Source organism: Sapajus apella, unplaced genomic scaffold (assembly GCF_009761245.1).
Source record: "Sapajus apella isolate SASKATOON/1434 unplaced genomic scaffold, GSC_monkey_1.0 scaffold262, whole genome shotgun sequence".
Lineage (NCBI taxonomy): Eukaryota > Metazoa > Chordata > Mammalia > Primates > Cebidae > Sapajus > Sapajus apella.
The window spans coordinates 182353-207933 of NW_022437202.1; the positions used below are offsets into that span (position 1 = coordinate 182353).

At 44.0% G+C, this 25581-nt stretch overlaps 1 protein-coding gene, 1 long non-coding RNA gene and 1 other non-coding gene across 4 annotated transcripts in view; all 3 read right to left on the reverse strand.

The window, feature by feature from the left end:
* Window positions 1-5345: 5345 nt before the first annotated feature.
* TRNAL-CAA lies at window positions 5346-5450 on the reverse strand. The gene is made up of 2 exons: window positions 5413-5450; window positions 5346-5390 (listed from the first exon to the last, which is right to left on the reverse strand). It is a non-coding gene; the product is annotated as a tRNA-Leu (tRNA).
* A 1394-nt stretch (window positions 5451-6844) lies between these two features.
* LOC116545366 lies at window positions 6845-11807 on the reverse strand. The gene is made up of 2 exons (XR_004266292.1): window positions 11510-11807; window positions 6845-7038 (listed from the first exon to the last, which is right to left on the reverse strand). It is a non-coding gene; the product is annotated as an uncharacterized LOC116545366 (long non-coding RNA).
* Window positions 11808-13901: 2094 nt separating this feature from the next.
* Window positions 13902-25581, reverse strand: part of TRIM27 (tripartite motif containing 27) — a 23741-nt gene continuing 12061 nt past the window's right edge. Inside the window, exons 4-8 of one of the 2 annotated variants that reach the window (XM_032271908.1) lie at window positions 22464-22486; window positions 20060-20175; window positions 19904-19936; window positions 18384-18410; window positions 13902-15511 (exon numbers count right to left, since the gene is read on the reverse strand). In XM_032271908.1, the coding sequence (XP_032127799.1) occupies window positions 14916-15511; window positions 18384-18410; window positions 19904-19936; window positions 20060-20175; window positions 22464-22486 (795 nt within the window). In that variant the 3' untranslated portion in view covers window positions 13902-14915. Of the gene's footprint in view, window positions 15512-17039; window positions 17852-18161; window positions 18411-19903; window positions 19937-20059; window positions 20176-22463; window positions 22487-25581 lie in introns of those variants that run through there. The other variant, XR_004266289.1, reaches the window with a different exon arrangement.

Consider the following 25581-nt stretch of genomic DNA (forward strand, 5'->3'; position numbering starts at 1 on the left):
GCGGAGGTTGCAGTGAGCAGAGGTCGTGCCACTGCACTCCAGCCTGGCAACTGGTGGCAGAGTGAGGCTGTCTAAAAAAAAAAAAAAAAAAAAAAAAATACCTGAAAAACTTACATAAAAGCACTTGTATATAACAATGTAAATGTCACAGTTTGTCAATAAATGATCATTACTATTTCAAACCAAAAAACAACACTGATTGGCTAAATAATTAGTTCATATTGGACGGTACTTGCTGAGATGCAGTGAGATTGATGTCTACAGTCTCCACTTTTTGACAGACTTGTCAAAAGATATAATGACAATGTTGTATTTGACCGGAGCGTAGAAAGTTATCACAAGACAAAAGTATGCCAGATTGCAGGGTCATTTATCATGCCGGCGACCACAGAGGACTCACATCTCTCCAACCTGTGGCGGCAAAAGGAGGGTGCCATGATTTTTTATACCCGAAAAACCACCTTGGGAGTGGGGGTGAGGGGCGGGGATGGGGATGAAAAGGCTTCAGACATTCCGAGGGCTAGTGGATTCTGTAAATTACCTCCTGGGCAGAGATGAGGGTGGGGGTCTCCGGACATTCCAAGGGCCAGGGGACTTTTGTCATTCCGTTTGTTACTTAAGTGGTTTACAGAAGTCAAGATAAACATTTGTTTACACATTATCTGGTTAAGGTGGAAATCACAGACCTTAGTTACTTATTACAAGTCACCCGAGCCAGGATGGAACTAGCTTGGGCTGCTTAGTCTGGCAATTGCCGGTAACCAAAGGCTAGCAATTCTGGCAGTTACTTTTAAGAAAAGGTAAGCAGCTTTACATAGTGGCTAGTTTGCAAAGCAAACTAGCAGTTTTATTTACAGAGGCCAAGGACAGTAGTTATTGTGAGGAGAATGGGGCAGCCATTTCAACTTATCTAAAAACAGTTTTACATTTTATAAAATAGTTTTGCTCCAGTTCTGGCTCTAGGTCAGCACAATATCACAACAACAAATTCCGTTAGAAATCGAACTGGCTTTTATTTGAGATTCATGAATGGGGCATGAATCCATTATACAGAAGACAATGAAGGTTGCCACTGGGCAGTAGAAGAACAGGAGGTTTTGTAAGGTGGGAATGGAAGCAGAACAATAGTGAGGGAGAGCTGATTCCCTCACCAATTTCTGGTGAGATTTATATGCTAAGCCCCGGTACACCACACCAAACCAATAGAATCACTCATGGTAAATGCCACATCATCAAACTTTGAGGAAGCAGATAGATCCCCTAACAGACCAAGGTTCCCTAAAAACAAGATATGCCTGTCAACCTGAGTGAGGTTAACAAGAAAGTCCCCTCTGCTTTAACCGTGACAAGAAAAGGAACTTGAAGTGACTTGATGTTAACCAGTCAGCATTCCCCACCCCCACCCACCGTCCTTCTATCTCCTTGTTCCCACCTGACAAAATCCCTTGTTCTGCTTATTGCGCAGTGGGAGCTTTCATTCCGTTTTGTAGAATGGAGGCTGACTTAATTCATGAATCACAAGTAAAGGCCAGTTAGATCTGTACCTCAATTTGTTTTAATTTTGTGTGTTGACAGGCACTACACCAAACATAGCATGGGCAAGTAGAAATGTATAGCCAGGGGTCAGTGTGGGAGTCGGTGGATGGAAAATCACTAAGAGGAAACACCAGGAGGAAGGGGAATTCTGGCTAAACCAGCCTAACACATTTCTTGCTGAAGACCCACCAGGGTGATCAGACATCACCTGGGCAATAGTGGAGGCTGAGGAACCTCATCAGAGATGAGGATGATCAGATCTCAGGGATATGGGTTCTTGCTAAACTGACTTAGCAGGGTTCTTTGCTAAATGGATTTTACGAGGCAGTGCACAGCTGGGTCTAGGAGAAGGTTCAGAAGCCTGCCTAAAGTTTGGCCAAGCAAATAATTAACAGACGGGACTTTGTTAATCTGACTCAGGTTGACTGGAATCTCCTCTTTTCAGGAAAAAACTGGTCTGTTTGGGGAATCTGTTTCCCTAAAGTGTCAGTTTGATTTTATGGCATTTGGCCTGAGTGACTATTTTGGTTTGGTTTGATGTGTTGGGGCCTAGTGCAAGAGATCAATCTGAAACAATAGCTTCTCATATCTTTCCTTTAACAAATTCAACTCTAAAACCGAATTCTGGCTAGGCGTGCTGACTCATGCCTGTAATCCCGGCACTTTGGGAGGCTGAGGGGGGCGGATCACCTCAGGTCGGGAGTTCGAGACCAGCTGGACCAACATGGAGAAACCCTGTCTCTACTAATACAGAATTAGCTAGGCATGGCGGTACATGCCTGTAATCCCAGCTACTCAGGAGGGTGAGGCAGGAGAATTGCTTGAACCCGGGAGGTAGAGGATGTGGTGAGCCGAGATTGAACCCGGGAGGTAGAGGATGTGGTGAGCCGAGATTGAACCATTTCACTACAGCCAGAACAACAAAAGCAAAAGTCCATCTCAAAAAAAAAAAAAAAAAAAAAATTCTATGAAATTGTATTGGTGAATAGTGGGAGGATAGGTTCAGTTTTGAAGGTAATAATCGAATCAATCTCTCATGTGAATTCTGTCGGAAAAAGTATAAACAAGTTTCAAATGGGGGAAAAAAGGTTCCCGGGTACTTTGTCAAGGGCATTTTTCATTGATTTTGTATTATCTTCCAACTCTTCAAATTACAGAAAATTGAGAATAGTCCAAATAATTTTCATCCGTAGAAATACAAATGAACCATGTTCAGTGGAATGCAATTTATCATTGCTCTGAATAGTGACAGGTTTTTAAAAAATCTGTTGGGTTGGGCGTGGTGGCTCACATAATCGCAGCATTTTGGGAGGTCGAGGCGAATGAATCATTTGGGGCCAGGAGTTCGAGACCAGCCTGACCAACATGGGGAAACCCTGTCTCTACTAAAAATAAAAATAAATAAATAAATAATCTGGGCATGGTGGCACACCCCTGTAATCACAGCTACTCAGGAGGCTGAGGCAGGATAATTGCTTGAAACTGGGAGGCGGAGGTTGCAGAGAGCTGGGATCGTGCCCTGAATTCCAACCTGGGCAAAAGAGCATGACCCTGTCTCAAAAATAATAATAAAAATAGACTCTTTAATAAGAAAAATTTACAATCTATTTTCTCTGAAGGCTGCTACCTGGAGGTTTTATTGGTGTCATAAAAGCTTGGTCTTCACAACCCTTTATCACACTACTTTCTGTTGATAATAACTCTTTCAACCAATTGCCAATCATAAAGTCTTGTAATCAACCAATGCTTGGAAGCACCCCCACTTTCAGCTGTTTTGCATTTCCAGACCAACCCAATGTACATCTTACATGTATTGACTGATGTCTCATGTCTCCTCGAAATGTATAAGCCAAGTTGTAGCCAAAACACCATGGCACATATTCTCAGGATCTCCTGAGGGCTGTGCCACAGCCATTGCTTATTCACATTTGGCTCAGAATAAGTCTCTTCAAATATTTAACAGAGTTTGACTCTTTTCATTGACAACATTAACACCACCTAAAAGAGAAATGTGAGCCAAAGAAGGCAAAAACTCTTATTAACACTTACTTAATCATTCCTCTTCCTACGGGGAAAAGCAAAGGATAGGTGGGAAACATGCTGAAGTATCTTCTTGATTATTCCAAGAGGCATCTGTAAAATGGGAAGGATAAACTTCCTCTTAAAGAGTAGTTCTGTAAAATTCTGCAACTTTTTTTTTTTTTTTATAATAGAGATGGGGTTTCACCATCTTGGCCAGACTGGTCTTGAACTCCTGACCTCATGATCAACCCGCCTCGGCCTCCCAAAGTGCTCGGATTACAGGCATGAGCCACCATGCTCAGCCTCTGTAACTATTTTTTAACAAAACTTGACCTTTTTTTTTTCTTTTTTTTTTTTGAGACAGGTTTTCGCTCTGTCATCTAGGCTGGAATACAATGATGTGATCACGGCTCACTGCAGCCTACACCTCCGGGCTCAAGTGATTCTCCCACCTCAGCTTCCCCTACAGACATGCACCACCACTCTAGCTAATTTTTTTTATTTTACTTTCTTTCTTCTTCTTTTTTTTTTTTTTTGTAGAGATGACCAAAGTGGTGGGATTACAGGCATAAACCACTATTCCCAGCCTAAAATTAACCTTTTAAAATCTAATATAACTGTCTCAGAAAAGTCATTTATGGCGGCATCCTTGCTTTTTCTCCTCAATAAATTAACAGGAGAAGCAGCTGCTATCTCTTCCTCCTCCTCCTCCTCCTCATACTATCTTTCTTTTTCTAACTCACCTGGGTTTCCAAAAGGAACTGTAATTTTTTATAGGGTCATCAAAGGTACACCTTGCTGCTCATTTGAACAAATCCTCATTAGGGCAGTAGCTGTACATGAACATGCTATATTATGCCCTGTACTTTTATGTATTTAATAATAGAAATGTCATGACAATTAGTTTCATTTCTCTGACACAAGCTTTTAAATTTCATTTCATACCTCACCCTCCCACAGTTAATTTAAGTATGGCAGGAATCTGGGACAGTTTGGAAGTACTGTACTTAAAACTATTTGGTTCGGGGGCCAGGCGCGGTGGCTCACCCCTGTAATCCCAGCACTTTGCAAAGCTGAGGCGGTGGATCACTTCAGGTCAGGAACTCGAGACCAGCCTGGGCAACATACGCCAGATTCCTGCCAATAAACTTTTGATGGTGATTACGTTTGGGACAGGAAGGTACAGCTTTCCTATTTCATTCAGTGGTTAAATGGTACTCAATTTTGACTGAAGAGACAACACGGTAATGATGAAATGTCAAAACGAGTGTGAATGTGCATAATTTACGAAAGGCATTTTTGAGAACTAGGTACATGAGTTTTGAAAACAGGAGAGCAGAGAACCTGTGTAAGACTTCTAAGCAGACTGCACTGTCGGGAGCCACAGGGTTGTGAGGCTGGGAGGAAAGTGCTTCCGGAAGCATCCGAGGGGAGGGCGCGGATCCGGCACACAGCGTGTCAGCCTGGTCGAGAACAGCCCCTTCTCTCCCTTCCCTCAGCCAGGCCGGAAGCTACCTGGGTCCCGAATCTCGCTACTTCCGGATTATCTCGCCTTGCAGCACAGAGACCAACCGCTACGCATCTCTGCCTTTTATTGACTGTGTTTTGCCGCAAATCTCGCGGCTGTGTAAAAATATCGCGATACTTCCGCTTTTAATGTTTTCAGTGTGGACAATCACTTTGAGAAAAATTTTAAAGCCAATTCCTAAAAATATACGTTGGTGGTTGTTGATGCCTACTGCTGCGATCAAGATATCTTAAAGCGGGACGAAAAGAAAAAGCAAATGTGTCAGAAGTGGGATTCGAACCCACGCCTCCATCGGAGACCAGAATCCCCAGCACAGGGAAGTCAAGCTTGAGTCTGGCGCCTTAGACCACTCGGCCATCCTGACACACTGTAAAGCTGCCGCGATTTTTTCGCTAATATAGAAATCAACGAGCACTGCGTCTGTGACGCGCATGCAGAAACGCGATGACGTCAGGTTGCTTGGTAACGGAAGAAAAGCCGCCTGTGGATTGAAACCGGAAGAGACTATGCAGCCGCGGAAAATGTTTATGCGTAAAACTGGGTCAAGTCTCTTACGGGCCTTACAACTGTCATCCCCATCTCGAAAGACGCGTGCAAATGTGTTTTTCTGCGCCCAGCCTAACAGGTTTCGGGAAGGAAAGGCCCTCTTGAGCCTGGTCGCTAGGTCGGCTCTCCAGCGCCTGCTGTTGACTCAAATCTTGACGGCACTCAGCGTCCCCCAGGACTTAATTCTTGGGAAGACCGTGAGCAAAACCCTAACGACAGACCCCGCTCTTTGCAGGGTCCCTTTTATCGCCTGGATTCTGGCCACGTGTCACCGCCTTGCATTGGTCTGTGTGTCTTGGGTCTGAAAATGGCGGCCGGGAAGGTCCGCGCAGGGGCCGCCGGGGCAAGGCCGGTGTCGGCGCCGAGGATCTGCGTCCCAGGTTCGGGAAGCTCCGGGAGCAACACGCTCTCCCGCGGCCTTCCTGCTCGCTCTCGGAAGTTCCCGATTCACGGGCTCCTACGTGTCTACTGCCCGGCACATTTTAATAGGTAAAAAATAATAAGGCCTTTTTTTTTTTTTTTTTGGTAGAGACGGGGTTTCACCGTTTTGACCAGGATGGCCTCGATCTCTTGACCTGGTGATCCACCCGCCTCGGCCTCCCAAAGTGCTGGGATTATAGGCGTGAGCCACTGCGCCCGGCCAAGGCCTTTTTTTTTTTTTGAGATGGAGTCTCGCGCTGCAGCTCAGGCTGGAGTGTAGTGGCGCGATCTCGGCTCACTGCAACCTTCGCCTCCCGGGTCCTGGTTCAAGCAATTCTCCTACCTCAGCCTTCCAAGTAGCTGGGATTACGGGCACGAGCCATCATGCCCAGCTAATTTTTGTATTTTTTACTAGGGACGGGGTTTTACCATGTTGGCCAGTCTGGTCTTGAACTCCTGACTTTGTGATCCACCCGCCTCGACCTCCCAAAGTGCTGGGATTACAGGCGTGAACCACCACGCCCGGCCCAATAAGGCCTTTTTTATAAATTAAAATTATCCACTATCTCACTAGTCAGAGGTAGCTATTAACATTTTTAGATAGTCTTTGATATGGCATACATTTTTTCCAAAAAAGGGTCATGTGTGATACATCATTTACTAACTTGTTTTTTAAACGAATATATTATGAACATACATATTTGCTAAGTACTATAGGTATTTTGTAAAAATCTTAATAACTGCTCCTGGCACATTTTAATAGGTGAAAAATGAGGACTTTTTTTAAAAAAAAATTAAAATTATCCACTATCTCACTAGTCAGTTCCCGATTCAAGGGCGCCATCGTGTCCACTGCCAGGTCGGGGACACGGCGGCAGTTTTTAAGCGCCTGACCCACTATTCCACCTGTTCCTCAGCCTTCGCCCACCAATCCGAGCTCCAAGCCAGGAAGCCCCGAGGTCGCAAACTTTAGTGGAGGCCTGAAACTAAACAGAAATGACTCCTTCAGGTAGAACAGAGTCTCAGAGGCCGGGGACACTGCTAAAATGACGTGTGCAGACCAACACAGCCCAGGTGGCAGTGCCTGGCAAACACGGTACAGGTGCAATACATGTATTTTAACTCAACCGACATAACTCTTGTATTTGGGGCTGTGATATTCAGATAGAGGAAATGGAAAGTTGGATGTTGTAATTAGATTTTGTCCCAATAAGTTACTTTCTGTATTTAACATAAAACATTTTCCTTTTCCTTTTATTAAGGCAAAGCTTAGGTCTCTTTTCTGCATGGAAAATAGCCTGAGTTTCAGTAGGCTCTATGTTAATTTCCACAGACTTCCTTGGTTTCATATCTTATTTTTGATAAAGACAAAGTTAGTTGTAAGAAGTACAGTGAAGACCGGTTTCCCAGTCTCCCTCCAACACATGAAATTTCTGTGTTTTCTTTTGATTGGAAGGAAGTTGTCCAGGAAGTGATTCCCAACATGGCAACTGTAATCCCCTAACTATTTATATCACTTTTTTTCTAATTGCAAAGTACACACAAATTGTAGAACATACAAACATGCCAAGATTAAAATTATCCACTATCTCAGTAGTCAGAGGTAACTATTAACATTTTTATATACTCTTTCATACGGCATACTTTTTTTTTTTTTTTTTTTTGAGACGGCGTTTCGCTCTTGTTACCCAGGCTGGAGTGCAATGGCGCGATCTCGGCTCACCACAACCTCTGCCTCCTGGGTTCAGGCAATTCTCCTGCCTCAGCCTCCTGAGTAGCTGGGATTACAGGCACGCGCCACCATGCCCAGCTAATTTTTTGTAGTTTTAGTAGAGACGGGGTTTCACCGTGTTGACCAGGATGGTCTCGATCTCTTGACCTCGTGATCCACCCGCCTCGGCCTCCCAAAGTGTTGGGATTACAGGCGTGAGCCACCGCGCCTGGCCTGGCACACATTTTTTCCAAAAAAATGGTCATGTGTAGTACATAATTTGCTAACTTGCTTTTTAAACGAATATATGATGAACATATATATTTGCTAAGTACTATAGATACTTTGTATAAATCTTAACTGCAGATATTCCATATCAAACTGGTGTTCTTGAATATTGGATTTTTCTAATTTCTTATTTTCACGAGCAATGCTGTAAAAACTATCCTTGCATAAGTATTTCCAAACACCCATAATTATTTCCTTAACTTTCTAGAAGTGAAAACACTGTATCAGTGTTTATCCAGTTTTCGCTGTCGTTGTTTTCAGATGGAGTTTCTCTCCTGTTGCCCAGGCTGGCCCAGCTAATTTTGTGTTTTTAGTAAAGACTGGGTTTCTCCATGTTGGCCAGGCTGGTCTTGAATTCCCGACCTCAGGTCATCTGGCCCCCCTTGGCCTCCCAAAGTGCTGGGATTGCAGTTGTGAGCCACCGCGCCCAGTCTGTTTATCCAGTTTTAAAAACTTTTAATATATATTGTCCAACTGCCTGCCAAAAAACAAAAACAAAAAAACAGTGAAGCAATTAACATACCCCAAACCTAACACCGGACATTAGTGATTATATGTTTGTTTTGAGATGGAGTCTTGCTCTATTGGCTAGGCTGGAGTGCAGTAGCATAATCTTGACTTGCTACAACCTCCGTCTTCTGGGTTCAAGTGATTCTCCCGTCTCAGCCTCCCGAGTAGCTAGGATTACAGGTGTGCACCACCACGCCTGGCTAATTTTTGTATTTTTAGTAGAGATGGGGGTTTCACCATGTTGGCCAGGCTGGTTTCGAACTCCTGACCTCAGGTGATCCGCCTCGGCCTCCCAAAGTGCTGGGATTACAGCCATGAGCGACCAAGCCCAGACATAATTTTATGTTTGAAATGGTTTCAAGTCCTCTTGAAATAAGGTAAAATATAATTAAATATGTAAATATTTTTAACTATTACACAATAAGACTCCCCATAGGCCATTTTTTTTTTTTTTTGAGACAGAGTCTCGCTCTGTTGCCAGGCTAGAGTGCAGTGGTGGGATCTTGGCTCACTGCAACCTCTGCCTCACGTGTTCATGCGATTCTCCTGCCTCAGCTTCTGGAGTAGCTGAGATTATAGCCACTAGACACCACGCCCCAGCTAATTTTATATAAATTTTGTAGAGATGGGATTTCACCATGTTGGTCAGGCTGATCTCGAACTCCTGACCTCAGGTAATCTGCCCTCCTCTGCCTCCCAAAGTGCTGGATTATAGGTGTGAGCTACGAAGCTCAGACACGATTTTATGTTTTAAATGGTTTTAAGTCCTTTTTGGAATAAGGTAAAATATAATTAAACTACTAATAATATTTATTACACAATAAAACTCCCCACAGTCCTTTTTTGTTTTTTTTTTGACAGTCTCTCTCTGTTGCCAGGCTGGAATGCAGTGGTGGGATCTCGGCTCACTGCAACCTCCACCTGATGCGTTCACAGGATTCTCCTGCCTCAGCTTGCTGAGTAGCTGGGATTACAGGCGCAGGACACTATGCCCGACTAATTTTGTATTTTTAGTAGAGAGGGGTTTCACCACGTTGGCCTGGATTGTCTCCATCTCTTGACCTTGTGATCCGCCCGCCTTGGCCTTCCAAAGTGCTGGGATTTGCTACATTTTAATGAAAACATCAGCAAGAGGAATTTTAAAAGGCCTGACAAATTATTTAAAGAGGGAAGCAGGGGACTAAAAAGCAAAGAAACTGCAGTTTGGGAGGCCGAGACGGGTGGATCATGAGGTCAAGAGATCGAGACCATCCTGGTCAACATGGTGAAACCACATCTCTATTAAAAAAAATTAGCTGGGCATGGTGGCGCGTGCCTGTAATCCCAGCCACTCAGGAGGTTGAGGCAGGAGAATTGCCTGAACCCAGGAGACGGAAGTTGCGGTGAGCCGAGATCGCGCCATTGCACTCCAGCCTGGGCAACAAGAGTGAAACTCCGTCTCAAAAAAAAAAAAAAGGAAAGAAACTGACAATGGTGGTCTATGACAATGAAAACAAACAAACAAAAAAAAACAGGATTCTCTTTCCAACCTTGAAATGAGTCCCTTGACTGTTTTGTGTGACGCTTATATAACTAGATTGCCTGTTATGTCCAGGATTACTTGAGATTAACAGGGACTGGGTTGGAAATTGAAATGAGGCTATATTTAAATGAGATTGACTGTAAATTGGTAGTTGTTGAAGCTGGGAGATGATACAGGAGGGTTTGCTGTATATTTTCTTCCTTTTGGTGTATGCTTAAAGATTTCCATAGTGAAGAGTTCATTCAACACAGAAAAAAAGAAAATCACCAAGTCTCATTGAAAGCATCTATGCTAATATTTTGGCATATTTCTTCCCAGCTTTTAAGGAAATATGTAAGTTGAAATCTTTCTAATCTAAATTAGTATTTCTCACTTTTTTCTCTTACGTTCTTTTTGTGCCTCAGAACCCTGACTTGGGTTTGGCAATCACGTCCTATACAAATCCAAGTCGTTTACATCCTCTGAACAAAGAATCTGGCAGAGATGTGTGTATCTGAAAAGGATACCTTCAAATGTCCTGCTTACATTTCAAACGTCAAAATGCAAAATTAATTCAGCAGATAAGCCAGTCCTAAAAACAGATCTTTCCCTGTTTTTCTCCAACAGGGAAAGAGGAAATGTAATGGGCAATACTGCCAAATGCAAGTCCTGTTTGGCCTGGCATGGTGGCCTACGCCTGAAATCCCAACACTTTGGGAGGCTGAGGAGAGAGAATCCCTTGAGCCCAGGAATCTTAGGCTGCAGTGAGTGATGATCTCACCACTGCACTGCAGCCTTTGTGACAAAGTGAGACCCTTTGGTAATGCTGATTTGGATGGGGTTTATTATTCCCACAGACTTCATATAGGAGGAACTTCTGCAACATAGTGCGATTTAGTAAGTTACTTACATAATTAAGTCAAAATTTATTGCAGGACGGAGCTAGTGGGCAACTCTCTTAGTGTCAAGAAAAAGGGCACTAAGAAACAGACCCAGCATTCTGGCTTCCTCTTAAGATTACTGTGGTCTGCAATGAGGGTCCCTGGACCCCAAGTTTCACTTCTCCCCAAATCATCTTTAGTTGTACTCTACTTTTTTTCATGTTATTCTCCCCCTCTCCTAATTGACTAACTTTTCAAAGGACAGAAGCCATGTTCTCGTGTATTCTCTTCAGCAGCAAGTTCAGCTGGGCACCCAACACTGGTTAATTGTCTATCTGAATAAAAGAAAGTCTTTCATTGGTGAAAAAGAAGCAATTCACTCACCACTGGTATACTAAGAACCTTTTGAGTTTTGGTTTTTATTTTGCTGGGAGGAGACAGGCGATTTCCATCTATACTCTTTGGTCTGGATCTCCGATAACTAAAGGCATTAGCACATGGCTCTCATTTACCATCTGATAGCTATTTGCTCTTAATTCATAGTGCCTTAAGTGTGAGGCACTTACATGCATTCTCTCATCTTCTCACTTAATTATACATGGTGGAGGGTAGAGGCCATGCTCAGTTTCCCTTTGTTATTTGAACCTATCTCCTCTAGGCCTTGTCTGCTCTTGGGGAAGATGGTCTTTGCATGTTGGCCCGTATCGGAAAAAACAAGAGCACCTAAAGACACACTGGCATGTGCACATGCATGCACGTACACACACACACTTCCTGGAACAGCAAAAGAATTAAGGAGGAGTTATTGAAATCCTAATGTATAATTAACAATTGCAAGGGCCGGGCGCGGTGGCTCACGCCTGTAATCCCAGCACTTTGGGAGGCCGAGGTGGGTAGATCACGAGGTCAAGAGATTGAGACCATCCTGGTCAACATGGTGAAACCCCATCTCTACTAAAAATACACAAAACCAGCTGGGCATAGTGGCGCATACCTGTAATCCCAGCTACTCGGGAGGCTGAGGCAGGAGAATTGCCTGAACCCAGGAGGTGGAAGTTGCGGTGAGCCGAGATTGTGCCATTGCACTCCAGCCTGGGTAACAAGAGCGAAACCCTGTCTCAAAAAAAAAAAAAAAAAAAAATTGCAGATGTTCTGAGGAAAGAGAGGAACTAGAAGAATCGGCGTAGGCCCCATATCTGCCTTTAGTGATTCAGTTCATTGACTTATGAACTCAAAAGTGGCTTACCTTTCTGCAGATGAGTAAACTTAAAATCACCAGTTCATTTAACCCCATTCAAAATGGCAGGCTTTTAAAACTAAATACCTATTAACACACCACCCACATGAACTAGAAGACAACCAGTAACACCTGTCAACCTGTGCCCTCTCCGCTATCCCATCTCCCCTCTCACTTCATAGGTAACCGTGCTATTCTTCATATTATAAATGGCATTCTAAGGTATATAGTCTTCTGAGACTTTTTTCACTAGGCACTGTTAGTGAAATTCTTCATCCTCATAGATATGAGAATTGCAAGAAACTTTCTTGAATCCAACAAGATTGTATATCACTGGTCCAGCTGATGCTGTCAGTAAAAGTGCAGTAAGATGCTGCTCCTAAAGCACTAGGTCTCCTGGGAATAAACAGACCCAGTGTGGGATTCTCTAAGTAGCTTGGAGACAGCTCTATCAGTGGGCAGCAAGAACCAAAGGTCCATCCCAAGAGCATGTTTCCTTTGACTGATGCGAAGTGTCCTCTTTGTGAGCCTTACTCTTGCTCCCTGCCCCAACTGACTAAATTAAGTGGAAGGTGATTTTGAATAGGACTCTTCACCCCATTTTCCAGCTGCAGATCCTCGAGTTTAGAGTAGACACTGTTATAAGGTAGACTTCTGGGTCAATGGACTGGTACTTCAAGGCTTCCAGTCTCTGCTCTGCCACTTCTATGCAGAAAGCATCATGTATATAGTGTGGTCATGTGTTCTATCTCAGTTTGAATCCTGGCTCTGCTGCTTCCTAGCTGTGTATCTTGGATAAGTCATTTACCCTCTCTGCTGCATTTTCTTCATCTATAAAGTAAAAATAGTACACACTTGATGAAGTTATCATGAGCATTAAATAAGTTGCTGTGCATAAAGCTCTTCATATGGTGTGCCAAGCACTGCTTTGTTTTGTTTTGTTTTTTTGAGACGGAGTTTTGCTCGTTACCCAGGCTGGAGTGCAATGGCGCGATCTTGGCTCACCACAACCTCTGCCTCCTGGGTTCAAGCAATTCTCCTGCCTCAGCCTCCCGAGTAGCTGGGACTACAGGCGCGCGCCACCATGCCCAGCTAATTTTTATATTTTTAGTAGAGACGGGGTTTCACCTTGTTGACCAGGACAGTCTCGATCTCTTGACCTTCTGATCCACCCGCCTCGGCCTCCCAAAATGTTGGGATTATAGGCATGAGCTACCATGCCCGGCCTGTTTGTTAACAGTATTTATGTACCTGTATATATATTACCATATACATGTCGATCTCAGAGTATTCAGCAAAAGCCAACCTAGCCTCATGGAAGCTGCTTTCTATAGCCCTGGTTCCATTATTTCCCTTAAAACCTGATGAATAAATGAAGAATTAGGATACACTATCATCAATTCATGAACCTCAGCCATGGAAATCCAATGCCTGGCACAGTATTTACAAAAAGGACTTGAGAAAATACTTTCCTAGTAGAACTACAGGATTAACCACTGTAAGAACTGTGGCCTATGGATGTCCAACACTACTTTCTTAGCACCACTAGAACGTGGTGACATGGTATCTAGAAAGTAGTTTTATTTTCCAGTTTGAAGTAAACTGTTGGCCAGAATGGAATTTTTGGACCCATCTGGGAAAGCGACAGCATTAACCATTTCCTCCCCACACCCATTCCAACATCTGAACCCCATCCTACCAACACCCGGAAAGCAACAACATAAACATCCATATTCACTTTATTTTTAAACAAAGGAGCATGTACTCAAAGAGAAGCAGGACTGAGAACCATCACCGGGGCTTGCTGGAAGTGATCCACCCCAGCCTTCTGACTTCAGAGTGTCTCAAGCTCCAATGGCCATGGGGATGGAGCTGCCCCTTGATACACACTTTAGAAAGGTCAATTTCCCCATCCCCCAAAAGAAACGGAGAAAAAGAGGTAAGAGGTCAATGAATCCCTGGAAGACTGTCCCAGCATCCTTTCAGGGATGGTGTGTGACCGACCACCAGTCCACAAATGTGACTGGTAAGGGATCTACTAACAGCAAATGGAGCTGGATAGAGTACTAGCCTGGATGACATGCACCCAGCACTGGAATACACCTTTCCTTAGAACGAAGGGAGCAAAGCCCTCAGAAAAGATACAAAAGCAGAGACATTGATTAGAACATTATCTCATAACAGAGGTGGGACCATTACCCACCGTTATTGTAAAAGAACTGTAACTAACCAAAACACATATAGGCTTCTTTAATGGAGTTAGTAAAACTATGGCAGGTCGGGAATTGGGGCAAAAGCACTGTTCCCAGGTGGAAACACCGGGAGAAAGGGAGCCGTGTGGATAGGGCCTTGTTCCAGTCTAGGCTGTCAAAGAGGAGCCCTAGCCCAGAATGACAGCAAATAGCCATGATCATTATGTGGGGCTGAACCAAGAAGGTGTGAGTATCTTGAATGGCTCTCCAAATCCAAAGATTATCCATACTCTTTATCCCCTCCATCAAGTGTAAAACCAGAAAGTGTGACACACTGGAGGCAGACATCTGGATACGTCTCATGGCGTCTCACAATGTGCATGGAGGGAAGAGGGTGGTAGAGAACATGGACATCCTGTCTCCCACTGCAAGGGTGTGGAACATGGTAAGGAGACCCATCTGTGACGGGATGTGGCAAGGCAACAAGATGCCTTGTGCCTGGCGTAGGATTTCAGCCAACAGCCCTTTTGGCCTGAATTTACCTCAAGGGGAGGTCTCCATGGAATGACCGTGATTCCCAACATGGCCAGAAAACCCATCTATCCCACTCATGGGGCAGATGATCAGAGGAGCTGCGCTTTTCCCTCCCGAGTAACTCAGGCTGAAGTAGGGCCGCACAGGCCCACAAAAGGTAGCATGAGAGAAAGTGAAGGTGTGACACCTCTCTGTCACGTTGTAGAAGGAGACCTCACCAGCATCATAGTCCAAGAAAATCCCCACCCGCTGGAGAGGGGTCCGCAGGGGGAGGGCAGTCATTGGGGAGGTAAGAGCCCAGTATTCTTTCCCATACCACAAGGACACTGCCCAGAATCCGTTCTGGGGGGCTGAGGTTACTCCGCCTTTTCTGCACACTGAGTCTTCACAGACACCTATGGTCCACTTGGCTTTATCTCCCACCTCTACCTCCCAATAATGTCTCCCAGCGATGAAGCATGGAGAGCCCAAGACACAGGGAAACAGATTGAACCGCTCGGGGTTGTCAGGCAGGTCCTGCTGGAGGTAGCTGTACCGGACTTGACGCAGATTGTCAGAGAGGATCAGGCTGGGGTAGGCCGTGTCTGGGTCCAGAGTCACGTCCACTGTGGAGACACAAAGGAGTCAGCTGCGGGCCAGCAGAGCCTACTCTAGAACACCCAGCCTTCTTCCACCTCCCCAAGAACAAGAGCTTCCCACGAGAGGTTGCGCTCATTTTATTTAAAGTATATTCTAAACTTCACATTTCAAAAACAACTGCTTGGATTAGCTGGTTACCAGGATACACTCAAAGTACTGAATTTTAGCCCCGCAGCTTTCTTTCACATCTGAAGCCACAACATCCATTATGAACTGAGTTTAAGAGAGAGGGTCTTGCTCTGATGCCCAGGCTGGAGTGCAGTGGTGTGGTCATAGTTCCTTGTAACCCCAAATTCCTGGGCTCAGAGGATCCTCCCGCCTAAGACTCCCAAGTACCTGCGACCACAGGCGTGCACTACCACACTGGCTAATTTTTAAAAACTTTTTGTAGAGATGGGGGGGTCTCACTCTGTTGTCCAGGATGGTCTTGAACTCTTGGCCCCAAACAATCCTCCTACCTCAACTTCCCAAAGCAATGAGATTACAAACATGAGCCACTGTGCCTGGGAGATACACCGAACTGAGGTTTTCTTACATGCTTACCATCCCTTATTCTGAAAACTTCAGGGGCCCATAGTTTCACAGAATTCACAATATTACAGGTTTTAGACAGGCAGGGTCTGGCACAGTATTCTATAATGAAATATTAGTAGATCTGCTGTGAGATCTATGAATATTTACATCATGAAGGAGAAAGACTCTAAATAGAGCCACATAATTTCAGGTTTTGATACTCTAATTTCCTACAAAATAATGAAAACACTTTCGGCTTTCAGAGATTTGGGATTTTAGAACTATGGACAAGGTACTGGGAACCTGTATCAGGTATGTTCACCTTTCAAATCACTCTTTTTTTATATTTCTTTTTATTTTTTGAGATGAAGTCTCACTCTGTCACCCAGACTGTAGTGCAGTGGCATAATCATGGCTCACTATAGACTTGATCTCCTGGACTCAAGCAATCCTCTCATTTCGGCCACCCAAAGTGTTAGGGGTACAGGTGTGAGCCACTATATCCGGCCCAAATCACTCTTTTATCCATTCTAGATTTTTACTCTGCACATCCAAGCCCTATTCATCTTCTAACATCCAGTCCAAGACACACATCCTCCAAGTTTTTCTCCATCTCCCTAGACCATTACAACTTCCTGTTCTGAAATCTAAACTGTGTATGACCCATGTCATCTCCTCTGGCATTCAGTATCACAGCATCTTGCTATCATAAAGTTTTTTCTCGCTTCAGAAGCACTGATACGGGCTGGGTGTGTGGCTCATGCCTGTAATCTCAGCACTTTGGGAAGCTGAGGCAAGAGGATTGCTTGCGTACAGGAGTTTGAGACCAGTCTGGGCAGCATAGTGAGACCCTGTCTCTACGAAAAATAAAAGTAAATTAGGCAAGCATGGTGGTACATGCTTATAATCCCAGCTACTCAGAAGGCTGAGGCAGGAGGATCACTTGAACCCAGAAGTCTGAGGCTGCAGTGAGATATGACCATGCCACTGCATACCAGCCTGGGCAACAGAGAACCCGCCTCTAAACTGAATAATAAAAATGTTAAAAACTAAAATACTCAATAAATAAATAAAGACAATGACATGTATTCTCTCATTTGCACTCCGCATCTTGTTCAGGAGGAAGATTACCAAATACTACCTCTCAGAAATGTAGGCCCACAAATTTTGACTCCCACAGGAGACAGGCAACTGGCAGAGGTAACCAAGAACCCCAGAGCTCAGTTCCTGGTTCAATAATCTGCCTATGACAGCTGCCCACCTCGTGCTTGTGCCATGTATACACCTCCAAACAGACAATGTAAACCCCAAGAGCAGGATGCCATAGGCTCTTCTGCTTCTCTAAAATACCCTGCACAATGTTAGGCAGCGCAGGACACAAGTGAGGTACTCGGGAAATACATTAAACATGGATCAGAGCCAGTGCACACCACGGACTGCAGAACCACTGTATGTAGAGTCCTTCTCTTCATGAAGAGGACGCTTTATAACAGAAGGCGGCTGTGACTGTGGGACGAATATGCCTTTGATCTGAGGACTTCCGCAATGTAAAATTTTCCCAGGCTCTACCGTAGGGTGAAAATGGTTGAGGGGGAAGGGCAGGTTCACACTGTGCCCTGAGGCACAGTGATGGGATGACACAAGACTCCTAGACTCTCTCTAACACTCAGTAATAGTGGAGCTCGGTCAGTCCTGCTTGTCACACACCATGGTTTGACCCTGACGCTGGGCAGGCAGAGCGGTGCAGCCGTGCACCCGCTCTGTTCTGCTTTTGGGGAACTGCAGTTTCCACCCTGTAATTCTTCTTTTTTTTTTTTTTTAGACGGAGTTGTTTCGCTCTTGTTACCCAGGCTGGAGTGCAATGGCATGATCTCGGCTCACCGCAACCTCCGCCTCCTGGGTTCAAGCAATTCTCCTGCCTCAGCCTCCTGAGTAGCTGGGATTACAGGCACGCGCCACCATGCCCAGCTAATTTTTTGTAGTTTTAGTAGAGACGGGGTTTCACCATGTTGACCAGGATGGTCTCGATCTCTTGACCTCGTGATCCACCCGCCTCGGCCTCCCAAAGTGCCGGGATTACAGGCTTGAGCCACCGCACCCGACCTGTAATTCTTCTTTAACACCTGAGGTTGACCTTACCCTATGGCTTCAGCTCTGACAAAGTTACTATAAACACATAGAAACAACTGTGGATTTCTGTGGATCTTTATACACGTAACCTAAAAAATTCAATTTAAGCCATTTCCAAAATCATTCATACTGGCAGTTAGGTTCCCAAGGATTTTTACTCCTTACCCTAATATGGTTTTGTCTCTCATCACCTACCTGAGTATAATTGAGCCTCTCTTAATTCTGAAAGAACAAATGAGAAAAGTTACAGAAGTCATGAGCGTTTCCAGGAAATACGTAACTGAAGGAGCTCTGGTTAGTCATCATAAAGCAGCGGTCTCCACTAGAAACCCCAGGACTCTGCTGTCAGTCAGGCACTGATTTTTTCATATGGTGCATGGCTCTACCATCCAACCAAAAGCTTGAAGGGGAGACAGACTGGGAACCTGGGGTAGAGGGATAACCACGTGCCTGAGACTGGTAGAACGTGAGATCAACCTGAGCCAAAATCAAGAATTCCACACTCCAGTGCGTCAGCTGGCTCTGCAGAGGGAAACGCGGTGCCAGCCTCACATCACACAGTAACGTTTGAGTTTCGTAAGTCATCTGTGTTTGAGAGCTGAATGGCTCAAGTGACACTGACACTCCAGGACAAACATGACCGTTCCTTTATAAGGCACTTTATAGGTGAAGCAGAACTTTTCAAACGTTATCCCACAAAGCCTTTTAAGTGGCAAGAAAAGAAGAGCCAGATCAAGGAAAGTCACGCCTGACTAACCACGTCTGGTATTATCCACTGTAGCAAGTGAAGTTTCTCCCCATTTGTCTTGCTTGTAGAGGACATGTATCTGCTAAATCTACGTTACTAAATGCCCCAAAAGTATATATCTGAGCAGGTGCAATGCAAATTAGAGCTCAGCATATATATTATGGAAAATTATCAAAGATTATGGGGGTTTGTAATTTGTGATAATTAAGAAAAGGGTTTACCTACATATAAGGATTTCAGAATCCACCAGACTGCCTACGAATTTTAGAATTCAATATATGGCCAATTCTTTACTGAATGTGGATCGTGAGCAGAAAAATTTAAATTTGCAAAAACTTCTCCAAATGCCTAGAACACTTTATTTAATAAACATACATATAGGACTTATTTTGTGTCAGGTTGTATTCTAGAAGTGTTAGAAATGTAACCCTATTCTTGTATCTTAGGAGGCAAGGACTATTATTATTCTTATGTTACAATGAGGAAACTACCTCTAGAATCTTTACTAAGTGGTAGAGCCGGGCCCAGAGCCAAGGCAGCCTGACTCCTGACTGCCCACTCCTAACTGTGTCCCTGGCGCCGCTGCCTGTCAGCGCGGCTCAGTTCCTCCTGATGGAGCTGGCACTTGTGCCCACAAGCAGTAGGAACTCACTAAATTACAATAAATACTTGCTCAAGTGAAATGTAACCAGGATAGATTTTGTTCATACTCTTTCCTGAATAATCAAATTAATTGCGGATTAATTTTTGGATGGCTGATTTTTTTGCCTCCATCAATGCAGACTGAGAATCGACTAAATACACTTAACAGGCTGTTAATTGAGAAAATTAAGGCCACAGGGAAGATGTGAAACATCAGGGAAGGCTGGCCAATGGGTAGCAGCCTTATCCCATTTTTCACACTTTCAATGCAGATGTTCTTTCCAAGCAACTTTACATCAAAAGCCCAGGAAGTAGATAAATTTACCTTGAATTTTCTCCATATCGGACTGCATTTTTTCTAGGAAAAGAAAACAAAATATTCAGTTTGCATCCACTATCTGGCTGGAAAATATATCCTTTCAGGGAATATGCAGACATTGAATATAAATCCATCTACCTCACGAATCTCTCCGCACATTACCTGTGAACTGCTTTAGCCCCTCCGTCAAGAATAGACATTTTTGGGCAAAAATGTGGATTTTCTCTTGCAAATCTGGAGGCGTGATCCAAGGTTCAGGAATCCTGATTCTTTCAGCCCTAAATTGAAAAAACATGAGTGAATAAATTATTTTCCCAATTCCATGACCTTCCAAGAACCAGGACCGCTTAAGCTAAACTGTCCAGCACAGATGGACAGTCTTTAAAACCAGCCCTGACAGCTTTTCCCACCGTCTCTTCCTGGGCTGTGATCCTCTGGACCAAAATAAGGTAGATATTGTACTCATTCTTATATCACCCAAAGCAGGTAGCTCACAGCTTTCCAAATATTGAGTACCCAAAACAATTTACTGAATTACATATGAGGCTGACTTTGCTGGAAAGCACTAATCTTTGATATTTATGGTGGGCAATTATCCCGAATTCTCAGGTTCCCAAATATGGAGAGAATGACATGTTCAGACAGAAAGGCACTGTGGGGGACAATACCCAATTCCCTCGCCCTACAAGGATGTCTATGGCAAAGACTGCCAGTTGGCTACACAATACCCCTTCTACCACCTTCCACCTTTAATGGCTCAGAGCTGCCCAGTCCCTAATAGCTACAAGTGACCTTGTGATTGAGTTCTAGCCTATGAGAGGTAAGATGTATCTCATGATGTTTTGAGAAGTCTGCTTAAAATAGTAACATGACCAGGACCTGTGGCTCATGCCTGCAATCCCAACACTTTGTGAGGCTGTGGTGGGAGAATTGCTTTGAGGCTAGGAGTTCAAGACCAGCCTGGGCAACATGATGAGACCGTGCCTCTACAAAAAAGAAAAATGAAGAAAAAAAAAAACAAAACAAAAAACAAAAACGTAATGTCATGTGACTTATCTCATTCCTCTTGGCTGGCATTCTACCAGCTACTGTGGACTCTACGAGAACCACACCTCAGGATGGTAGAACAGTGAATGGGAAGAAACCTGAGTCTCTGAGGATCGCTGCAGTTACCATACTAGCCACAGGCTACCTACCCGCACATTTCTCTTTTTCTGAGATGAAGTCTGGCTCTGTTGCCCACACTGGAGTGCAGTAGTGCAATCTCAGCTCATTGCAACCTCTACCACCCAAGTTCAAGCAACTCTCCTGCCTCAGCCTCCCTAGTAGCTAGGATTACAGGCATGTGCTACCATGCCTGGCTAATTTTTGTAATTTTAGTAGAGACAGCGTTTCATCATAATGGCCAGGCTGGTCTCGAACTCCTGACCTCAGGTGATCCACCTGCCTCTGCCTCCCAAAATGCTGGGATTACAGGTGTGAGCCACCGTGCCCAGTCTACACATTTCTTTTATGGTAAGAAAAAATTTTATTCTGTTTAAGCCTTAAGCCAATAAAATTTTGGGTTTTCTATCTTATACAGCCAAATTCGATCTTTAATGTCACAAACTGCTATGGTCCGAGGGAGCTAACTGCGTATGTTAGGTCAGAGCTAGACTGGCATCATCAGGTAGCAGGTAACAGGAGTATTTGCTTGGGTCATGTGGCTGGGACTAGCATGAACTCCACCTCTCCATCTTAGGGTCCCTCAGGAACCTCAATTCCATCAATGTGATTCTATCAACACAGGCCTCCCAGCCCCATCTATAAGGCCCTCCCCCATGTCTTTAAATGCTCCCACATAGTCAAGCTGTATTTTGCTTTAGGGGGTTTCACCATTCAGGGTCTTAATCATCTTCAAAGTACAGCTTCCTCAAAGTCAGTCTCCACCTGGAAGGTACTCCTACAGCAGACTTTAGCTTCCCAAGGCCCATCCTACTCGCCTAGTCACCCGTCCTGCAAATACAACTCTGCCCTGGCTTACTGCCCCCTTCAAGCTCTCCCTGTCTGGTCATGTCCAGCTGCCAGGGAGCTCTTCCTCACTTTATTTTTGATGGAACATAGAGAATAGCAAGAATAAGAGTCAGAATCCAGGTGGCTCATCAGTATGTAAATCTAGGTCAGTCACACCTTTCTTAGGCCTTATTTCCCCCATTATAGAAAAAAAAAAAAAAAAGAGAGAGAGACAATGAAGGGGGAAAGCACTGTGAAATGTGTAGGAAGCGACAGTCATAAACTACCCTTAGACTCAGCCCAGGTCCCGGTAAGGCCACACTCTCTCCATGGAAGTGTCCTCATACCCCTAATCCACCAGCAGCCACCCACGTGAACCCCCCACTCCCTGAATTTTACTGAGAAGAGCTGTGATTCATGTAATTCTTTGTATACTAGTGACTCTCTTCAGGGATACATCAATTTGATAAGATGCCCATTCTCAGGCTCAGGGTTCCTTTCAGGATTTACAAATGTGAAGGAGACAAGTCTTCTCATATTTGATTTTTAGCACTAGGGAAACAGAAAACCATACCTGCTCAATGTGTCCCCGATGTCCTGTAAAAGAAAGGAAAAACAGAACCATGAGAAGTCATTTCACAGATGTTTGTTGAAAATCCAGCTACAAGCTGGCCCTCCTGGGAGAGATCAAGGAGGCAAGGATCGCTGGAGCATAACTCAGTCCTGAGGAGCTGAAAAGCAGGCAGAGGACAGCGAGCTGCGCGCTATTTGTGAAGCCAGCATTTCCCACACCCCCTTCTGTACCCACCAGCCACTGGTCAAGGACCTCAGGATTTAAGTTTACTAACTCGGGCATCCTTCCCTTGGGCCTCAACTTGCCTACCTGTCCAGCTTGCTTTCTTTTCATTATGAAATAAGGTCAAATACACAGAAAAGCTGTTACTACAAAGAGAACTCCTGCATACTCTTCTTTTTTTGAGGCAAAGTTTTGCTCTGTCACCCAGGCTGGAGTGCAATGGCGTGATCTCAGCTTACTGTAACCTCTGCCTTCCTGGGTTCAAGTGATTCTTCTGTCTTAGCCCCCAGTAGCTGGGAATACATGTGCACACCACCACACCCGACTAATTTTTGTATTTTTAGTAGAGATGGGGTTTCACCACGTTAGCCAGGCTGATCATGTACTCCTGACCTCATGATCCACCCACCTTGGCCTCCCAAAGTGCTGGCATTACAGGAGTGAGCCACCACACCCCACCTCAATAATGTTATTTACAGCTGTCCCACCCCACCCCCTTGGGTAAACCAGGATCATTCATTTCATTTAGTTATAATGTGTACTTTTTTATTTTTAATTATTGTTATTTTACTAACAACCATAAAAACAAGATTATTTTATTATATATATTAATTTATAATATTTACATTTTATATATTTCTATAGAGATGAGCCCTGCTCTGTTGCCCAGGCCGGAGTACAGTGGCATGATCACAGTTCACTGCAGCCTCGATCTCCTGGGCTCAAGTGATCCTCCGCTTCGGCCTCTCAATTAGCTAGGACTACAGAAGCACATCTCAACACCTCGCTATTTCTAAATTTTTTTGTAAAGGTGAGGTCTAACTATGTTGTCCAGGCTGGTCTCAAACTCCTGGGCTCAATCAATTCTGCCACTAAGCATCTAGAACCAGAGGCACACGCCATCATACTTGATATGACACGTGTCTTCAACTGGAGCAGTTCCTCAGCGCTGCTTCGTCTTCATGACACTGCACTGTTTAATACAAGCCCGTTACTGTATAGAATGTCCCTCCCTTTAAGTTTGTCAGGTATCTGCCTCATGATTAAATCCGGCTTGTACCACCTTTGACTAGTATATGTTGTGTCTTTCTAAAGGTACACAGTATTTGCTCGGCCCTTACTGGTAATACTAATTTTAATCACTGTACAGTCACTATTTTATCTTTTGTAATCAGTAAGTAATCTGTGATACTTCCAGTCCTCATCAAACTTCCCCTCTTAGATGTAGCATGCATTGATCATTTTTGTGTGAGTTACTGCCAAGTGGTCATTTTTCTAACTTCAAAATTCTTATTTAGCTGACATTCTAACAGAATAATTTTGCTTTTTTATTAGCATGAACTCAGACTATTTTATTAAATGAGTTATAATCCATTGCTGTTTTTATTTCAGTGCCCCCAAATGTCTTAGACTTGGCTAGTGTCCTAGTCATTCCTCCTCTGTCCCTTCCCATCTCATTCTCCCCATCCCCATTTTTTTCCAGTTTATACTTCGCCTCCATTGTAAAAATAAGCAGATATCTGTATTTTCTAATTCTCCCTTCTTTTTTTTTTTGAGATGGAGTTTCGCTCTTGTTACCCAGGCTGGAGTGCAACGGCGTGATCTCGGCTCACTGCAACCTCCGCCTCCTGGGTTCAGGCAATTCTCCTGCCTCAGCCTCCTGAGTAGCTGGGACTACAGGCGTGCGCCACCATGCCCAGCTAATTTTGTATTTTTAGTAGAGATGGGTTTTCACCATGTTGACCAGGATGGTCTCGATCTCTTGACCTTGTGATCTACCCGTCTCGGCCTCCCAAAGTGCTGGGATTACAGGCGTAAGCCACTGTGCCCGGCTTCTTTTTTTTTTTTTTTTTTTTTTTTTAATTTGAGACGGAGTCTCATTTTGTTGCCCAGGCTGGAGTACAGTGGCACAATCTCACCTCACTGCAGCCTCTGCCTCTGGGGTTCAAGCGATTCTCCTGCCTCAGCCTCCCAAGTAGCTTGGACTACAGGTGCACGCCACCATGCCTGGCTAATTTTTGTATTTTTAGTAGAGACAGGGGTTTCACCATCTTGGCCAGGCTGGTCTTGAACTGCTGACCTCATGTGATCCATCCACCTTGGCCTCCCAAAGTGCTGGGATTACAGGCATGAGCCAGCGCGCCTGGCTTTTCCCTTCTTTCATATACAAAAAGTAGCATACTCTCTATTTTACATTTTTATTTTCCACATAGCAATACATACTGGAAAACACTCTGTATCAGTTCGTAGGTAGCATTCTTTTCCTTTTTAAAACTTGCATAATATTCTATCATATATATGTGCATAATTAACTAAAACAATCTCATAGGTTTCAAAGTTAGATTATTTCCAATATTTTGCCATTACAAAACGTTGCAGCAAGTAATCTTGTGCATATGTATTCTCAAACATTTTCATGCTTAGTTATACCTTCAAAGTAAATTCTTAGATTTTTAAAATTTTTATTGATACAAAGCAGACATACATATTTTGGGAGCACATGTGATAATTTAACACACTCGTAATTTGTAAAGAAATCAGTGTAACTGGGGTATCCATCACATCTTAAGTATTTGCCTTTTCTTTATTCAAGAAGCACTGCAATTATTCTCCTCTAGTCATTTTGAAATATAAAATAGATTTGTAAACTACGGCCATCCTGCTGACCTACCAAACACTGGGTCTTATTTCTTCTATCAAGCTGTGTATTTGCACCCATTAATCAATCTCCCCTCATCTCTCCTCCTCCTACCCTTCCTAGAAAAGTTCTTTGTTAATTCCGTGTGTGTACATATGTACACACACACACACACACACACACACACAGAGTTTTGTTAAACATTGCAAAATTCTCCTCCAAAAGGGTCCTAGGATTTTGCATTCCCCACCAGCCCAC